Source organism: Saimiri boliviensis, chromosome 6 (genome assembly GCF_048565385.1).
Source record: "Saimiri boliviensis isolate mSaiBol1 chromosome 6, mSaiBol1.pri, whole genome shotgun sequence".
Taxonomy (NCBI): Eukaryota; Metazoa; Chordata; class Mammalia; order Primates; family Cebidae; genus Saimiri; species Saimiri boliviensis.
The window spans coordinates 115,428,902-115,447,746 of NC_133454.1; the positions used below are offsets into that span (position 1 = coordinate 115,428,902).

The window sequence follows — 18,845 nt, forward strand, 5'->3', positions numbered from 1 at the left end:
CTCTCCTGTCTCCCCACTACCCCAAGAGCAGGAAAAGACTCTCTCTGGAATTCCTTATTTGACTAAGGAAACTTCTTTCCAAAAGAAAAGCAGTTGTTTTAAGTTCCCTTCCCTAGGAATCTCATCAAATAACCAGTAAAGATGAACCACCAAAGAGGAGACTAAAAATTGGCACCACATCCAGAGAGACTTTTCATCAATTCTGAGGGCAACTCTGAGAGATGACCTGGGCAACTATTTGCATAAGACAACCTTTCTTCAGTGAAGCTCCTCCCCTTGCTTTCTTGCCACCCCTCCCAGGAGCTCAGAGGAACTTTGTCCCAGGACATGGTTCTTGAGGCTCATTCCTTTCTCCTGAAAATCATTTACTACCCTTCACAATTGCCTGCATACCCCCCTCCCTGAATTTCTCTCTCCCTGTTAAGAGGGTATTTAAACTTCAACAATCTGGCCCTACTTTGAGTCTCCTATTTGTGGGAATCACATGTCTACATACACATAAATTTGTATGCCTTTTTCTCCTATTAGTCTGTCCATTACCAGTCAGTCAAACTTTCAGAGACACTGGAAGGAAAGCCTTCCCTCTGCCCCTACAGCTGCCAAGAGAGCCAAACCCAGGTGAAAGCAAGTATCAAAGTGGCAGTGGAGCAATGAAACCCAAAGCCACTTTATCCTAAGGGTATTTGCTGAATCTGGCAAACTAGAAATTTAATTTTCTTTTTCTTTTTCTGACACAGAGTCTCATTTTGTCGCCCAGGCTAGAGTACAGTTTCGCAATCTCAGCTCACTGCAACCTCCACCCACCGGCTTTAAGCAATTCTCTGCCTCAGCCTGTCGAGTAGCTGGGATTGCAGGTGTCTGTCACCATGGCCAACTAATTTTTTTTGTATTTTTTAGTAAAGATGGGGTTTTACCATCTTGGCCAGGCTGGTCTTGGACTCCTGACTTTGTGATCCATCTGCCTTGGCCTCCAAAGTGCTGAGATTACAGGCGCATGCCCCCACATCCAGCTAATTTTTTGTATTTTTAGTAGAGGTAGGGTTTCGCCATTGTTGGCCAGGATGGTCTGGAACTCCTGGCTTCAAGCGATCCACCCACTTAAGCCTCCCAAAGTGCTGAGATTACAGGTGTGAGCCATCGTGCTGTATCCCAGCATTCTGGGAGGCTGAGGCGGGCGGATCACTTGAGGTCAGGAGTTTGAGACCAGCCTGGCCAACAGGTGAAACCTTTTGTCTACTAAAAATACAAAAATTAGAGGACAGGCACGGTGGCTCATGCCTATAATCCCAGCACTTTGGGAGGCCAAGGCGGGTGGATCACCTGAGGTCAGGAGTTGGAGACCAGCTTGACCCAACATGGCAAAACCCTGTCTCTACTAGTAAACTACACAAAAAATTAGCCGGGCGTGGTGGTGGGCACCTGTAATCCCAGCTACTTGGTAGGCTGAGACAGGAGATTCACTTGAACCTGGGAGGTGGAGGTTGCAGCGAGCCGAAATTGGGCCACTGTACTCCAGCCTGGGCGAAAAGAGTGAGACTCCACCTCGGGGAAAAAAAAGGAGAAACAAAAATTAGCTGGGCATGGTTGCATGTTCCTGTAATCCCAGCTACTCAGGAGGCTGAGGCAGAAGAATCGCTTGAACCTGGGAGGCAGAGGTTGCAATGAGCCAAGAGCACACCCCTGCACTCCATCCTGGGCAACAGAATGAGACTCCATCTCATAATAAAATAAAATGTCATAAGCCAATTGCAAAATGTATATAAGAAGGCAAAGACTCAAGAACAGCTGACACTTTGGAAGAACAAGGTGGGAAGACATGTCTTTCCAGATACCAAGACTATTTTAAGGCCCTATAGTAATTAAGAGACAGTGATACTGGTAAAGGGTAGACAAATAGATCATTGGAATAGAGAGCCCAGAAACAGACCTTTGTATTAAGTGACTGTCTACTTGACAGAGGTGACCCTGCAGATCAATGGGGAAAGGAAGTACTTTTCACTAATGGTAGAGAAGAAAGTATTTGTCAATTCAAAGTATTTATTAGTCTACCCAAGTTCAACCCTCCCAGTTAACAAAGCAATTTTCTCCTTGAGCTCAGGAAAAGTGATACTAGACAAGAACATGGTATTATTACCTTTAAAGTAGCCATAATATTGAAGGTGACGGTACATAAAGTCTTCATAGGGATCAGGAAGTCTGTGAGTCTGTGAAAGGAAGGGCCACTTCAATCAAGATGTTTTCAAACGATAATAGACTCAACAAAAAGTACATAAGCGTTGTTGCAGACGACTAAACACTCAGCGAACCACATTCCATACGAATTATTCTATCGTAGGGATCAAGATCTTCAGCTGGGAAAAGAAGCCACCAGAACATCCCTTTTCATCTAGTATTGGATTTCTGTGGAGTTCCCTGAAGAAATTTGTGACTCTGTGTTGTGTACCGACCTCCTGGTTTAGCTGCGTTTCCAAGGCTGGGAACATGTTATTACTGCATGGTGGGCTGAAGACTAGTCAGTGACATTGGCATCCAGCTGCAAACCCTGCCCCATTTCCAAATAGGCAGGTGATTACACACGAGAAGCTACAAAGCCAGAACAGGACAAGTGAAAAAACTGCCAATACCTCCCTGCAACCCCCCAGCTCCCGCTTGACTTCAGAAAACCCTGCCAACCCAGCTTCTCCTCAGCCAAACAAGGTGGTTACGTCGAGGCCGGAGGTGCACCTGAGACGGGGAGGACGGCGGGTCTTCCTGCCTCTTCTTCCCAAAGTGCTGGCCCCATGCTTCCTTCTCCCTGAGGAGGGAGATGCTCGCCACAGAGAAGTGAAAGAAATGGGGATAGGAGCACGCGGCGGAGTCGTGTCGGGGTAGATGAAAAAAGGTCAGGGGATCGGGAGAGTGGGCCCTGAAAACTGAACATAAGGTTCAGAGGAACCTGGTCCGGGGCAGGTGGTGAGGGGGTTTCCAAAGGGTAGGAGGGAGAGGGGGAGCAGAAACTTTCCAAGATAGGTGCGACCGCCTTCGCGCCCCGGCCTGTCCCGAGAAGCACGGATGGGTGCGGCAGAGAAGCCCGAGCGAGGCAGGCAGCCACCGAACTTACGTACAAAGGCCAAGCCTTGTGCAGGAAAGGGGACACACTCGCCGCATCTGCCTACCACCGCTTTCTGAGGGTTCAGGTAGCCTAGCAACCGCGAGCGGGAAGCGGAAGGGCGCGGCTGCCGGGCGCTTCCGGGGAGCTAGGCCCCTCCCCGATGGAGGGAGCCGGCAGTCCCGGGAAGGTCAGCAATAAGCTTGGCGGGCGGCGCCGACTCAGACTCATTCTTCCCCTCATACATTACAGCCCCAGCGTGGGAATCGAAACCGCATTGATGAGTACAGTGCTAGAAGCCCTCAACATATTTCCAAGCTCGTTTCCTGTTGCTTAGCTTTAGATCATTCTTATGCATAACTTGCTCTAAGAGAGCTGCTGCTCCTATCCTTTCACCTTATATTCTCTCCACTCCATAGCCAGAACGGAAAAATTACCTTCTACACTGAAAAACTTAACAAAGCTAGCAAATTCAAATCACGCATTCTGATTTTTTTTTTTTTAATTAATTTGTTTGTTTCTTTGTTTGAGACGGAGTTTCGCTCTTGTTGCCTAGGCTGGAGTGCAATGGCGCGATCTCTGCTCACCGCAACCTCCGCCTCCTGGGTTCAGGCAATTCTCCTGCCTCAGCCTCCTGAGTAGCTGGGATTACAGGCACGTGCCACCATGCCCAGCTAATTTTTCGTATTTTTAGTAGAGAGGGGGTTTCACCATGTTGACCAGGATGGTCTCGCTCTCTCGACCTCGTGATCCACCCGCCTCGGCCTCCCAAAGTGCTGGGATTACAGGCTTGAGCCACCGCGCCCGGCCTCTGATTTGGTTTTAAAAATTATATGCATAGAAATATACTACAGTCTTCTTCCTCTTCCGGGGACGTTGTGTGCAGGCACTCAGAATGGTCCAGCGTTTGACATACCGACGTAGGCTTTCCTACAATACCGCCTCTAACAAAACTAGGCTGTCCCGGACCCCTGGTAATAGAATTGTTTACCTTTATACCAAGAAGGTTGGGAAAGCACCAAAATCAGCATGTGGTGTGTGCCCAGGCAGGCTTCGAGGGGTTCGTGCTGTACGACCTAAAGTTCTTATGAGATTGTCCAAAACAAAGAAACATGTTAGCAGGGCCTATGGTGGTTCCATGTGTGCTAAATGTGTCCGTGACAGGATTAAGCGTGCTTTCCTTATCGAGGAGCAGAAAATCGTTGTGAAAGTGTTGAAGGCGCAAGCACAGAGTCAGAAAGCTAAATAAAAAATGAAACTTTGAGTAATAAAAATGAAAAAAAAAAAAAAAAAAAAAAGAAATATACTACAATAAAATTCAAACGTATCTTTGGTTAACTTTTTATGAATATAATCGTTACTTTTATCATCAGCGGGGGAAAAACTATAAAGCACCTTTTATTCAAAATGTTAACCATATTACATCATTGCCAGGAATTAAGTAGGTCAAATATTATCTAACATAGCTATTGGATAATATGGCTATTATCCAACCTAGGTATTAGATAATATAGATATTATAAATGATATTAGACCCCAAAACTTAGGTCACAGAGCACCATCTGGTATTAGAAGCCTGTTTGTCTAAACTGGCCCCACCACTCCCCCACTCCCGACTCAAGATCTGCTGCTCTTTTCCCTGAAAGCACACACCTTACAATGTATATGCTTAGAAAAAAAAAAAAAAGTCCTGGTTACATAATGGGGATAACAGGCTTTGATGAGCAAAAGGATAACCCATCAGAATTATTAAAAAAAGCTTTATTAGTGCATATATACAAATTTACAAGGTCAGAAACTGGAGAAATACAAAGAGCTTTAAAACACAATTTGTCTTTTCCTCAGTTTAAAGTGACTTTTACCTGATTGTGATACAATACAAAGTACAGAATGGTAAACTGCTTTTTAAATACTGGAATTTTATGGAGAATACATTCACATAAAGAAAGGAGGTGAATTTTGTTTTGAAACAGGGTTAAGACAATGGAGACATTAATACACAGAATGTCTCTTGTTGCATCTACTGCCACATACTTGAGGGGAAATTCTCAAAATCAAGGACATGAACACCTGCTGCCAATGCTGCTGTTTGTATGCCACCTAGTGTTTGAAATGAGCTACCAGTTCTAGAATTTATGAGAACTACTCTAAAGAGCGTGGCCATCTATCAGCACAAGGTAAATCACTTAGACCTCAGTACTTCAGGGGTGGCCGACTACAGAGGCCAGAAAGAGATCCAGATAATCCCAGTCAAGCAAGGTAGAATGCAGAGCTGCCTTCTGAATTGCACTTGTTTTGGAGAAGTTAATCCTTCACTTTTAAAAGTCATGGAGTCCTCTACAAAGGTGTCATATTCATGAGCCACATGTTCTTCAAGACTGATGAGGTTAATGTGCCTAACATGCTAAGTTTGCCAGTGTTGCATGGTCAAAGCAATTCCAATCACCTCACCCTTTAGCAAAACAGAAAAATTACATTTCACAGAAGTGAAACTTTGTAGGCATATATATACTCTTGCCCAGGAAATTCCTATGGTCTCCCCCATAACATTTGTAGTTTATTTGACAACAATAAAACTGGTTAAGACTTTGAACACAAAACAAATAATACAAAAAAAGTTTTAAAAACTTAAAAACTATGTGTTTGGAGCCATTTTCCTTCTCTTTAGTCTTGCTCTCCAATCCTCAGGAAGGGCTTCAAAATTAGCATTTCTCTCTGCCATGCCACTGTGAAAACAACACACAGATTATTTCACTGAAAAGAAAAATTAACAAAAGTATTCATTTCCTAACACCGAACTGAAATTGAAAACCTGATCACATCTGTTTATTAAACTGTTGTTTCTCAGCCAAGTATCAGTATATTCTTCAATTTCTTCATTCTGATAGGTCAACCAAACACTTCCCCAATTTTATGTAAATGTGTATGTGCTTTTTATTTATTTATTTAGAGATGGAATTTCGCTCTTGTTGCCCAGGCTGGAGTGCAATGGTGTGATCTTGGCTGACCACAACCTCTGCCTCTTGGGTTCAGGCCATTCTCCTGCCTCAGCCTCCCGAGTAGCTGAAATTACAGGCATATGCTACCACATCCAGCTAATTTTGTATTTTTTTAGTAGAGACAGGTTTCTCCATGTTGCATCAAGCCGGTCTCAAACTCCTAACCTCAGGTGATCTGTCTGGCCTCCCAAAGTGTTGGGATTACAGGCGTGAGCCACCACACCCAGACTTACTTATATATTTATGTAAAATACATAAATATACCTCCAGCAACCACTGAAGGCACACTGAATAAAATACATTCTATTAAAGTTTTTTCTTAGCCCACAGGAGTTAACACAATTCTTCAAGGCAGATATATCTAACCCTCAATCTACCATCAGAGACCTCTGGATCTAATGTTTTTGAGTTTCTCTTTCAAGTAGTATTATTTGTAAGGATTGAAATTCAAATTCTATCTTGCAATGAGCAGAATGAATGCACTAGATCTTTTAATAAAAAATAAGCTAGAACCTATCAGATATGAATTTGAAATCCAGTATTAGACAGCCATGTTCTAGGTTACACATTGACAACTAGATGTGTACAGTGAGTTGCAAAGAATGCTGCCCATTTCATAATGTATACCTTCAAAACAGGGAAAACATGAAATAAAAAACTGTGTTTGCTGGGTCTTAAGTCTTTAAAATTTCTAGAATTTTTGAGAAAGCCATCTTCCTGTCACAGCCTCCCAAGCCTCTAGGACTACAAGTGTGAGCCACAGTGCGCAGCCAACATGTGTGTGTTTTTTGTTTTCTTTTTTTGAGATGGCGTCTTACCCTGTTGCCCAGGCTGGAGTGCAATGGCATGATCTCAGCTCACTGCAACCTCCATCTCCCAGGTTCAAACGATTCTCCTGCCTCAGCCTTCTGAGTAGCTGGGATTAAAGGCACCCACTACTATGCCCAGCTAATTTTTATATTTTTAGTAGAGATGGAGTTTCACCTATCAACCTGGCTGGTCTCGAACTCCTGACCTTGTGATCCTCCCACATTGGCCTCCCAAAGTTCTGGGATTACGGGCAGGAGCCACCGCAACTAGCCCAACATGTGCTTTTATCGTAAAAAATATTTGTGAGCTGGGTGTGCCGATTCAAGCCTGTAATTTCAACAACCTGGAAGGCTGAGGCACAAGGATTACTTGAGGCCAGTTCTCCCTATCCTTTTTTTTTTTTTTGGAGTCTCGCTCTATCGCCAGGCTGAAGTGCAGTGGTGTGAACGGTTACTGCACCTCCCAGGTTCAAGCGATTCTCTTGCTCATTCTCCCAAGTAGCTGCGACTACAGACATGTGCCACCACGCCCAGCTAACTTTTGTATTTTTAGTAGAGATGGGTTTCACCATGTTGGCCAAGATGGTCTTAATCTCTTGACCACATGATCCGTCCATCTCTGCATCCCAAAGTGCTAGGATTACAGGCATGAGCTACCTTGCCTGGACCTATCCTTTTATTCTAGTCAAACAAGGTAAAGAAGGATTTTTTTTTAGCTAGTAGAGGTTTATTTAGTTCCCAGTGTGGTGTGCTCTCTCATTAACGTCTATTCTAGAACAAGTGTAATTCAAAAGGCAGCTCTGTATTCTACCTTGCCTGACTGAGAAACAGGGATAGGGAAAAGACTTTAATTCTGAAAATTATTTGTAAAAATTATTTGTAAATTTGTAAAATAAGTTAGTATGTATGTATGTGTGTAGGTATGCATGTGTGTGTTTATGAAAAAGCGTCCACTAGGGGTTAGGGGAGGGGGCAAAGAAAAAGGGTCCACTGGATCTAGATGTAAATAATATACTGAGCGTTAAGACAGGCCTTTGCCTTAGACCAACAATCAACAGGACAAAGTTTTACAACTCTGGTATTTCTGATTTTGGAAAAAAGGCTAGACCATGATTCCAATAAGGCAACAAAACGTTTATAAATTAAAAACTTTTAGATAAATTTACAAGCTGTAATTTTAAGAAACTCTATTCTTTTTTGTTTGTTTTTTTGTTTTTTTTGAGACGGAGTTTCACTCTTGTTACCCAGGCTGGAGTGCAATGGTGCAATCTCGGCTCACCACAACCTCCGCCTCCTGGGTTCAGGCAATTCTCCTTCCTCAGCTTCCTGAGTAGCTGGGATTACAAGCATGCGCCACCATGCCCAGCTGATTTTTTGTATTTTTAGTAGAGACGGGGTTTCACCATGTTGACCAGGATGGTCTCGATCTCTAGACCTCGTGATCCACCCGCCTCGGCCTCCCAAAGTGCTGGGATTACAGGCTTGAGCCACCACGCCCAGTGCAAGAATATCTATTCCAATGTATCTTTAACAACCACAACCTACTCCACCCATCTATGTTCCCTTTTCTTTTACCTAACCAGCTGCTGCTGTTTCCACTCTTCTATTCGCTTCTGTGCAGTTGATTCCCGATCCTCTTCACTGGAACTAGAATTGTCCTCTTCATCTAACTCACGCTGGATACTTTGCCACTTCTTTACCAAAGATGGCATTTTGGTCTTACTCTTCTTTGCCTGTAACAAAGGTTAATGGTCAAAACGAATAGAAAACATTAAGTAAGAGTCCTCTATAATGGAGGTCAGGATCCTTTTCCCAGTTCTAAGGAATATGCAGACTTTAAAATTAAAAGAAAGTAAATATCATTCTAAGTTTTTGCCATAAACTTCTTACCAACCATAAATAAAAAGGCTTGGTTAAAAATCCATAGAGCTGGGCCGGGAGCAGTGGCTCACGCCTGTAATCCCAGCACTTTGGGAGGCCGAGGAAGGTGGATCACAAGGTCAAGAGATCGAAACCATCCTGGTCAACATGGTGAAACCCTGTCTCTACTAAAAAAAAATACAAAAAATTAGCTGGGCATGGTGGCGCGTGCCTGTAATCCTAGCTACTTCAGGAGGCTGAGGCAGGAGAATTGCCTGAACCCAGGAGGCGGAGGTTGCGGTGAGCCGAGATCACGCCATTGCACTCCAGCCTGGGTAACAAGAGCGAAACTCCATCTCAAAAAAAAAAAAAAAACCATTAAGCTTTGTAAATGTGGTATTTTATAAAATCAGGTCATAAAAACTTCCTTTACCTCCCTACCCTCTGCAATTCAAAATACTGCCTTTATTTCATCTTCTCAGAATTATAGTGTTCATGTTTTCAGGTTTTAAATAGATGCAGTGTTCCTATCAAGTGATTTTTTTAAAAAGCTAAAAAATAAAAGCTGAAAGGAACAACAAACTAAATTGCCATATTAGCTAGGTGTGGTGGCAGGTATCTGTAGTCCCAGCTACTTGGGAGGCCAAGGCAGGAGAATCACTTGAACCTGGGAGGCAGAGGTTGCAGTAGGCCAAGATCACACGCCACTGCACTCCAACCTGGGCGACACAGTGAGACTATGTCTCAAATCTCAACACTTTGGGAGGCTAAGGTGGGTGGATCACTTGAGGCCAGGAACATCCTGGCCAACATGACCAAAAACCCAATTCTACTAAAAATACAAAAAATACCACTGAGTGGATGGCTCATGCCTGTAATCCCAAAACTTTGGGAAGCCAAGGCAGGCGAATCAGCAGGTCAGGAGTTCGAGACCAGCATGGCCAGCATGATGAAACCCTATCTCTACTAAAAATACAAAAAATTAGCTGGGTGTGGTGGCAGACGCCTGTAATCCCAGCTATTTGGGAGGCTGAGGCAAGAGAATCGCTTGAGCCTGGGAGGAGGATGTTGCAGGGAGCCAAGATTGCACCACTGCACTCTAGCTCCAGTGACAGTGCAAGCAAGACTCCATCTCAAAAAAAAAAAAGCCTGGCATGGTGGTGCACATGCTTATAGTCCCAGCTACTCAGGATGAAGATGTTGCAGTGAGCCAAGATCATTTGCTTCCCTTCATTGTCTACATTGTCTATAATAAACATGTACTTTTTCCCTTTTCTTTTTGAGACAGTCTTACTCTGTTGCCCAGGCTGGAATGCAGTAGTGCGATCACATCTCACTGCAACCTCCACCTCCCAGATTCAAGCGATTCTCCTGCCTCAACCTCCGGAGTAGCTGGGATTACAGGCGTGCACCACCATGCTGGTTAATTTTTATAGTTTTAATAGAGATGGGATTTCACCATGTTGGCCAGGCTGGTTTCAAACTCCTGACCTCTGGTAATCTGCCGACTTCGGCCGCCCAAACTGCTGGGATTACAGGCATGAGCCATGTCCAGCCTTTCCCCAACTTGCTTTTTTTTTTTTGAGATGGAGTCTCATTCTGTTGCTAGGCTGAAGTGTAGCTGCACAATCTCGGCTCACTGTAACCTTTGCCTCCCGGGTTCAAGCAATTCTCCTGCCTCAGCCTCCAGAGTAGCTGGGACTATAGGCACACGCTACCAACACCTGGCTAATTTTTGTATTAGTAGAGACAAGGTTTCATCATTTTGGCCAGGCTTCTTGAATTCCTGACCTCAAATGATGCACCTGCCTCAGTCTCCCAAAGTGCTGAGATTACAGGCATGAGTCATTGGACCTGGCCAAACATGTGCTGTCATAGTAAAAAAATATTTGAGCTGTGTGTGGTGGCTCACGCCTGTAATCCCAACACTTTAGGAAGCTGAGGCACAAGGATCACTTGAAGCCAGGAGTTTAAGACTAGTCTGGGCAACAAAGCAAATCCCTGTTCCTTCAAAAAAAAATTTTTTTTCAAGTCAGTTTAGTGTGGTGGCACAGGCTGGTAATCGCAGCTGCTTGGGAGGCTGAGGCAAGAAGATAACTTGAGCCCATGAGTTCGAGGCTGCAATGACTGTGCCACTATTCTCCTGCCTGGATGACAGAGTGAGACTCTGGGAGAAAAAGTGATTCTTTCAAAAACAGAATTGTTTTCCGTGCTGGTAGCACTCACGCAAACATGGTGAACGTTCCTAAAACCCACCGGACTTTCTCTAAGAATCGTGGCAAGCACCAACCTCACAAAGTGACACAGTACAAGAAAAGCAAGGATTCTCTGTATGCCCAGGGAAAGCGGCGCTGTAGCAGTAAGCAGAGTGGCTGTGGTGGGCAAGCTAAGCCGATTTTCCAGAAAAAGGCTAAAACTACAAAAAAGACTGTGCTAAGGCTTGAGTGCATTGAGCCCAACTGCAGATCTAAGAGAATGCTGGCAAGCATTTTGAATTGGGAGGAGGTAAGAAGAGAAAGGGCCAAGTGATCCAGTTCTAAGTGACATCTTGTATGAAGACAATAATATCTTGAGTTTATGTTAAAAAAAATAGAATTATATATCCAATATTCAACATATTAGCTTGCTTTGTCACATTTCTGATCAAATAAGGCATCCTAGCAGAGGCTTTATATTTTTAAAACAAAGAGGCCTTCTGAACTGCCTCACCTGAAATATCACTACCTGCCAAAGATAACAGTCTCTCCCTTACTCATTTTTCAATTATCTTAAAAATACTTATCATAGATATATTTTTCCCTTATCTATCTCCCAAGCCCTCTCTTGCCAGAAGAAAAGTTCTACAAAAGCATAAGGGTTTATTTATTTACTTTTTGGTCTGATTTACTGCTAAATCCCAAGCCCCTAGGGAAAGCATCTGACAAATATATTAGACACTGATAAAACCAATTTTTTTCTTTTTCTTTTCTTTTTTTTTTTTTTTGAGACAGTTTTACTGTTGCTGCTTAGGCTGGAATGCAGTGGTGATCTCAGCTCACTGAAACCTCCGCCTCCTGGGTTCAAGCAATTCTCTTGCCTCAGTCTCTTGAAAAGTTTATCCTTATGTTTTTTTAGGAGATGCAGATGTATGTTTGAAGACCTATCTGGGTCATGCTGGCTCAATAAACAGGGACATATTTGAATACTGCGCTCATATGAGGACTGGGTGTGGGGGCCCAAGCTGATTTTCCTCTCAGCACTTAAGACAAACAGATTGCTTGAATAAAGTCCCTGCCCCCACAAGAAAATAAGCTGGACATTTCCATTTCTTTTTTTTTTTTTTTTTTTTTTTTTTTTTGAGATGGAGTTTCGCACTTGTTGCCCAGGCTGGAGTGCAATGGTGCGATCTCGGCTCACCGCAACCTCCGCCTCCTGGGTTCAGGCAATTCTCCTGCCTCAGCCTCCTGAGTAGCTGGGATTACAGGCACGCGCCACCATGCCCAGCTAATTTTTAGTATTTTTAGTAGAGACAGGGTTTCACCATGTTGACCAGGATGGTCTCGATCTCTTTTTTTTTTTTTGAGGCGGAGTTTCACTCTTGTTACCCAGGCTGGAGTGCAATGGCGCGATCTCGGCTCACTGCAACCTCCGCCTCCTGGGTTCAGGCAATTCTCCTGCCTCAGTCTCCTGAGAAGCTGGGATCACAGGCATGCGCCACCATGCCCAGCTAATGTTTTATATTTTTAGTAGAGACGGGGTTTCACCATGTTGACCAGGATGGTCTCGATCTCTTAACCTCGTGATCCACCCGCCTTGGCCTCCCAAAGTGCTGGGATTACAGGCTTGAGCCACCGCGCCCGGCTCCAATTCTTTTTATATTTACTGGCTCCCGGACTGACAGAGCAATATTCACTGTGTCACCCAGGCTGGAGTGCAGTGGCATGAGCATAGATCACTGTACCCTCAAACATCTGGGCTCAAGTGATCCTCCCATCTTAGTCTCCTGAGTAGGTGGTGTGGGGACTACAGGCATAAACCACCTCACCTGGCAACATTGCTTTTTATCTATCTGGTAGGTATGTAAAAATGACGTATTATTTTAGCATTCTGGAATTTTGAAGTATTATTTACAGGACAGTAAAAGCATGACTGGCTAAAATATTACTTATTGATTGGAGGTGGAATTACCTCTCTTGGAAGACTAGGGAGAATAGTGCCAGAGAAGGCTTTATAAAGGAAATGATTCTGAGCACTAGTTGTTCCTAATACTCAACTGTGTAAAGAATGAACAGTTGTGAAAACAGTGGAAGTAAAGACATGGAAGTGGTAAACAGTACATTAGCTCAGGAGAACTGCATCTGCTATAGTTAATAGCTTGACAGTGATCTGTTCAAGACATTGTCCTAATTGTCATTCTTGATTTTTATGACATTTATTTATATCATTTCAAGATAATTTCTGGAACCATGAACTAACTTGGGCAACAAACAAGTGGTTCAATCCAGAAATATCCTATCATTTTTTCTTTTTTCATTTATTTTTATTTTTAATAGAGATGGGGTTTTGCCATGTGGGCCAGGCTAGTCCTGGCCTCAGGTGATCTGCGTGCCTCAGCCTCTCAAAGTGCTGGTTTTACAGGTGTGAGCCACCACACCCAGCCACTATCCTGTCATTTCTTGTGTAATTCAAGATTTACAGGGGCAAGCATGATGGCTCATGCCGGTAATCCTAGCACTTTGGCAGGCCGAGGTGGGAGGATCCCTTGAGTTCAGGAGTTTGAGACTAGCCTGACCAACATGAGACTTCATCTATCCCTATTGAAAAAAAAAAAAAAGGCCAGGTACAGTGGTTCACACCTGTAATCCCAGAACTTTGGGAGGCCGAGAGTTTGAGATCAGCATGGCCAACATAGTGAAACATAGTCTCTACTAAAAATACACAAAATTAGCTAAGCATGGGGTGGCGGGCACCTGAAATTCCAGCTACTCAGAAGCTAAGGCAAGACAATCGCTTGAACCGGGAGGCGGAGGCTGCAGTGAACTGAGATCACGCCATTACACTCCAGCCCAAGCAATAGTGTGAGACTCCATCTCAAAATAATAATAATAATACTAATAATAAATTTCTGGACACACCACCAAAAATGGCGGAGTACACAGCTCCATAAGCATCTCTTCAAAGAAACATCGAAAAACCAAGCAAAAACTGTCAGAATCAACTTCGTTAGCACTCTGGAAAACAGGCAAACAGTGGCCAAACTTAAAATACGTTTTTTTGCCCGGCGCGGTGGCTCAAGCCTGTAATCCCAGCACTTTGGGAGGCCGAGTCGGGTGGATCACGAGGTCAAGAGATCAAGACCATCCTGGCAACACGGTGAAACCCCGTCTCTACTAAAAATACAAAAAAAAATTAGCTGGGCATGGTGGCACATGCTTGTAATCCCAGCTACTCAGGAGGCTGAGGCAGGAGAATTGCCTGGGCCCAGGAGGCGGAGGTTGCGGTGAGCCGAGATCGCGCCATTGCACTCCAGCCTGGGTAACAAGAGCGAAACTCCATCTCAAAAAAAAAAACAAAAACATTTTTTTTTTTTTTTTTTGAGACAGAGTCTTGGTCTGTCTTCAGGCTGGAGTGCAGTGGCGAGATCTTGGCTCACTATAACCTCGAACTCCCTGGTTCAAGAGATTCTCCTGCCTCAGCCTCCTCCCAAGTAGCTGGGACTACAGGCGTGTGCCACCACACCCAGCTAATTTTTATAATTTTAGTAGAGACGGGGTTTTCATCATGTTGGTCAGGATGGTCTTGATCTCCTGACCTCATGATCCACCCACCTCTGCCTCCCAAAGTGCTGGGATTATAGGCATGAGACACTGAAAATACATTAAGTTGGCCTTTTTCCATCAAGGCCAACTTAAAAGTATCAGGAGCCGGGCACGGTGGCTCACGCCTATAATCCCAGCACTTTGGGAGGCTGAGGCGGGTGGATCACAAGGTCAAGAGATCGAGACCATCCTGGTTAACATGGTGAAACCCCGTCTCTACTAAAAATACAAAAACATTAGCTGGGCATGGTGGCACGTGCCTGTAATCCCAGCTACTCAGGAGGCTGAGGCAGGAGAATTGCCTGAATCCAGGAGGCGGAGGTTGCAGTGAGCCGAGATCGCGCCATTGCATTCCAACATGGGTAACAAGAGCAAAACTCCATCTCAAAAAAAAAAAAAAAAAAAAAAAAGTATCAGGAAAGCTATGTGAAACATCCTAAAGCCCTTGAGTCTGTCCCATCCTTTGCTCTAGCTTGACGGTGACATTGAAGACTTCCTGCTTTCCCAGTATAAGCTCATAGCCCAATTCCAGAGTGCACAAAACAGACCTTTTTTTTTTTTTGAGACAGAGTTTCGCTCTTGCTACCCAGGCTGGAGTGCAATGGCGCGATCTCGGCTCACCGCAACCTCCGCCTCCTGGGTTCAGGCAATTCTCCTGCCTCAGCCTCCTGAGTAGCTCGGATTACAGGCATGTGCCACCATGCCCAGCTAATTTTTTTGTATTTTTAGTAGAGACGGGGTTTCACAATGTTGACCAGGATGGTCTCGATCTCTCCACCTTGTGATCCACCCGCCTCAGCCACCCAAAGTGCTGGGATTACAGGCTTGAGCCACCGTGCCCGGCTAGCAGACCTTTTTAATTAAAGAACTGTGTTTGGTCAAGGCGTGATGGCTCACACATGTAATCCCAACACTTCAGGAGGCCAAGGTGGGTGGATCACCTGAGATCAGGAGTTTGACACCAAGCCTGCCCAACATGGTGAAACGCCAACTCCACTAAAAATACTTTAGGCTGGACATGTTGACTCACATCTGTAATCTCAGTACTTTGGGAGGCCAAGGCGGGTGGATCACCTGAGGTCAGGGGTTTGAGACCAGCCTGGCCAACATGGCAAGACCCTGCCTCTACTAAAAAAATAAAATAAAAATTAGCCAGTTGTGGTGGCAGGTGCCTGTAATCCCAGGTATTGGGGAGGCTGAGGCAAGAGAATTGCTTAAACCCAGGAGGCAGAGGTTGTAGTGAGATCACGCCATTGCACTCCAGCCTGGGTAACAAGAGTGAAATTCCGCAAAACACAAACAAAAAAACAATGAACCCAAATGAAGAGAGCCTAAGTGACTTATTTATGGAACACCATCAAGCAATATGTACATTATGGCACTTCAAAAAGAAAAAGAGAGGCAAGGACAAAACTATTTGAAGAAATAATGACCCAAAACTTTCCAAATTTAAGGGAAAATATGGAGAGAGATATATATATCTCTAAGAACCTCAACAAACCCCAATAAGATGAATCCAAAAAGGAGCACACCAAGACACATATTCAAATTGTCAAAAGCCAAAGACAGGCTGGGTGCAGCCTGGGGGACAAGAGCTAAACTTCATCTCAAAAACCTCATGCCTATAGTCCCAGCTTTTTCAGAAGCCAAGGCAGGGGGATCATTTGAGCCAAGGAGTTCAAGACCAACCTGGAGCACATGGTGAAACCCTGTTGCTACAAAAAATACAAAAATTACCTGGGCGTGTTGACATCCCTCTACTCCTATCTACTCAGGAGGGTGAGATGGGGAGGATCACTTGAGCCCTGGAGTTTGAGACCAGCCTGGGAAACACAGTAAACCCTGTCTTGAAAGGCATCCCCTGTTCATGTACTGAAAGCTCTAACTTTTAAGACAGCAATACTACCCAAATAAGATGCAGATTAACCATAATCGCTATCAAAATTCCAATGGCTTTTTTTTTTTTTTTTGGCAGAAATAGGTAAGTCAGTCCTCAAATTCATGTGGAATTGCAAGACACCCTTAACAGCTAATATCGAAAAAGAAAAATAAGACTGAAAGATTCACACGTCCCAATTTCAAAACCAACTACAAGGTAGCAATAATCAAAAGACTATCATATTGGCACAGAAACAGGCATATAGATCAATGGCAAAACCCCATCTCTATAAAAAATAGCCAGACATGGAGGCTTGGGCCTGTAGTCCCAGCTGCTTGGGAAGCCAAGGTGGGCGGATTGCTTGAGATCAGGAGTTCGAGATCAACCTGGGCAAAATGGCAAAACCCGTCTCTACTACAAATACAAAAATTAGCTGGGCATGTTGGCATACTCCTGTAATCCTAGCTACTCGGGAAGCTGAGGCAGAATTGCTTAAACTCAGAAAGCAGAGGTTGCAATGAGCTGAGATCTCACCACTTGCATTCCAGCCTGGGCAACAGAGTGAAACTGTCTCAAAAGAAGACACAAAACAACAACAACAACAACAACAACAACAACAACAACAAAAACCTTTTGTTTTTCAAAAGCCACCAGAAAAAGAAAGGACATATCACAGACTGTGAGAAAATATTTGCAAATCATACATACTATTAAGGTCTTATACCTAGAATATGCATAGAACTCTTACAATTCAACAACAAAAAGTAACACAACCCAATTCAAGAATGGGCAAAGGAACTGATGAGATATTTTTCTAAAGAAAGTAAACAACTGGCCAGTGAGAATTTGAAAAAAATGTTCAATATTAAGTCATTGGAGAAATGAAATTAAATGAAAATCTGCCAGGCGCAGTGGCTCATGCCTGTAATCCCAGCACTCTGGGGGACTAAAGCAGGAGAATCACTTGAACCCAGGAGGCAGAGGTTGCAGTGAGCCGAGATCGTGCCATTGCACTCCAGCCCAGGCAGCAGAGCAAGAATCCATCTCCAAAAAAAAAAAAGAGAGATATGAAAATCGAAATCACAATGATACCACTTCACACTTAGTATAAAAAAAAATACTGGATTTTAAAAACCAAAAAACAGGGCAGAATCCGTCTCAAAAATAAAAAAAGAAGAAATGAAAATCAGTATCACAATGAGATACCACTTCACAACCAGTATAAAAAAACACAGCAATTAAAAAACCCAAAAAACAGGCCAGGCATGGTGGCTCACGCCTATAATCCCAGCATTTTGGGAGGCTGAGGTGGGCGGATCATTCAAGATCAGCCTGCCAACATGGTAAAACCCCATCTCTACTAAAAATACAAAAATTAGCTGGACATGGTAGCGGGCACCTGTAGTCCCAGCTACTTGGGAGGCTAAGGCATGAGAATTGCTTGAAGCCGGAAGGTGGAGTCTGCAGTGAGCTGACATCATGCCATTACACTCCAGCCTGGGAGACAAAAGCTAAACTCCATCTCAAAACAGAAACAAACCCCCCTCAAAAAAAAAAACACGTAAAAATGAGAAACAAATGTATAGGTATATACTCAAAAGAACTCAAAACAGGTACTCAATACTTGTATATGAATGCTCATAGCAGCATTATTCCTAACAGCCAAAAGGTAGAAACAATCCAAATGTCCATCAACTATTGAATGGTAAATTGTGGTATACACATATACATACAATGGAATATTACTTAGCATACTGATACATGCTACACAGATGAACCTCAAGAACATTATGCTAAGTGAAAGAAGCCAGGCCCAAAAGGTCATGTACTACATGATTCTATTTACATGAAGTATTCAGAATTGGTAAATCCAGGCACAGCAGATTGGTATGATAGTTCCTAAGTGTTGGGAGGAGATAAGATAATGGAGAATGACTGCTTAACGGATACAGGGTTATTTGTTCTTTTGGGGTAATAAAAATGTATTGTAACTAGACAGAGATGGTAGTTATATAATATTGTGAATGTACTAAAACTGAAAATGGTTAATTTTTTTTTTTTTTTAAATTTGAGACAGAGTCTGTTGCCCAGGTTGGAATGCAGTGGTGTGATCCTGGCTCGCTGCAACCTCTGCCTCCTGGGTTCAAATGAATTCTTCTGCCTCAGACTCCTGGGTAGCTGGGATTATAGGCGTGCGCCACCAGGACCAGCTAATTTTTGTTATTTTTAGTAGAGACAGGGTTTTACCATCTTGACCAGGCTGATCTCTAACTCCTGACCTCAAGGGATCCAACTGCCTCATCCTCCCAAAGTGCTGGGATTACAAGTGTCAGCAAACATGCCTGGCCCGAAAATGGTTCATTTTATGTTACATGAATATAACTTTAATAAAATTTTTAAAAGGGAGATTTA

At 43.7% G+C, this 18,845-nt stretch overlaps 3 protein-coding genes across 12 annotated transcripts in view; 1 reads left to right on the forward strand and 2 right to left on the reverse strand.

Annotated features, from left to right (window-relative positions):
• AGBL2 (AGBL carboxypeptidase 2) overlaps positions 1–3,182 on the reverse strand; it is a 60,530-nt gene extending 57,348 nt beyond the window's left edge. For 4 of the 9 annotated variants that reach the window (XM_010334381.3, XM_039470920.2, XM_039470919.2 and 1 more), the window contains exons 1-3: positions 3,105–3,182; positions 2,448–2,583; positions 2,135–2,204 (exon numbers count right to left, since the gene is read on the reverse strand). In XM_010334381.3, the coding sequence (XP_010332683.1) occupies positions 2,135–2,204; positions 2,448–2,483 (106 nt within the window). In that variant the 5' untranslated portion in view covers positions 2,484–2,583; positions 3,105–3,182. Of the gene's footprint in view, positions 1–2,134; positions 2,205–2,447; positions 2,584–2,724; positions 2,808–3,100 lie in introns of those variants that run through there. The other 5 variants (XM_010334372.3, XM_003920425.4, XM_074401471.1 and 2 more) reach the window with 5 other exon arrangements.
• A 766-nt stretch (positions 3,183–3,948) lies between these two features.
• LOC120364661 (large ribosomal subunit protein eL34) lies at positions 3,949–4,390 on the forward strand. Its single transcript, XM_039471258.2, has one exon. It carries the CDS (start codon positions 3,984–3,986, stop codon positions 4,335–4,337), a length of 354 nt encoding a protein of 117 aa, XP_039327192.1. The 5' UTR covers positions 3,949–3,983; the 3' UTR covers positions 4,338–4,390.
• A 444-nt stretch (positions 4,391–4,834) lies between these two features.
• The window catches only part of FNBP4 (formin binding protein 4), a 59,920-nt gene continuing 45,909 nt past the window's right edge, over positions 4,835–18,845 (reverse strand). For both annotated transcript variants that reach the window (XM_039470860.2, XM_039470859.2), the window contains exons 16-17: positions 8,472–8,629; positions 4,835–5,814 (exon numbers count right to left, since the gene is read on the reverse strand). In XM_039470860.2, the coding sequence (XP_039326794.1) occupies positions 5,724–5,814; positions 8,472–8,629 (249 nt within the window). In that variant the 3' untranslated portion in view covers positions 4,835–5,723. The remainder of the gene's footprint in view (positions 5,815–8,471; positions 8,630–18,845) is intronic.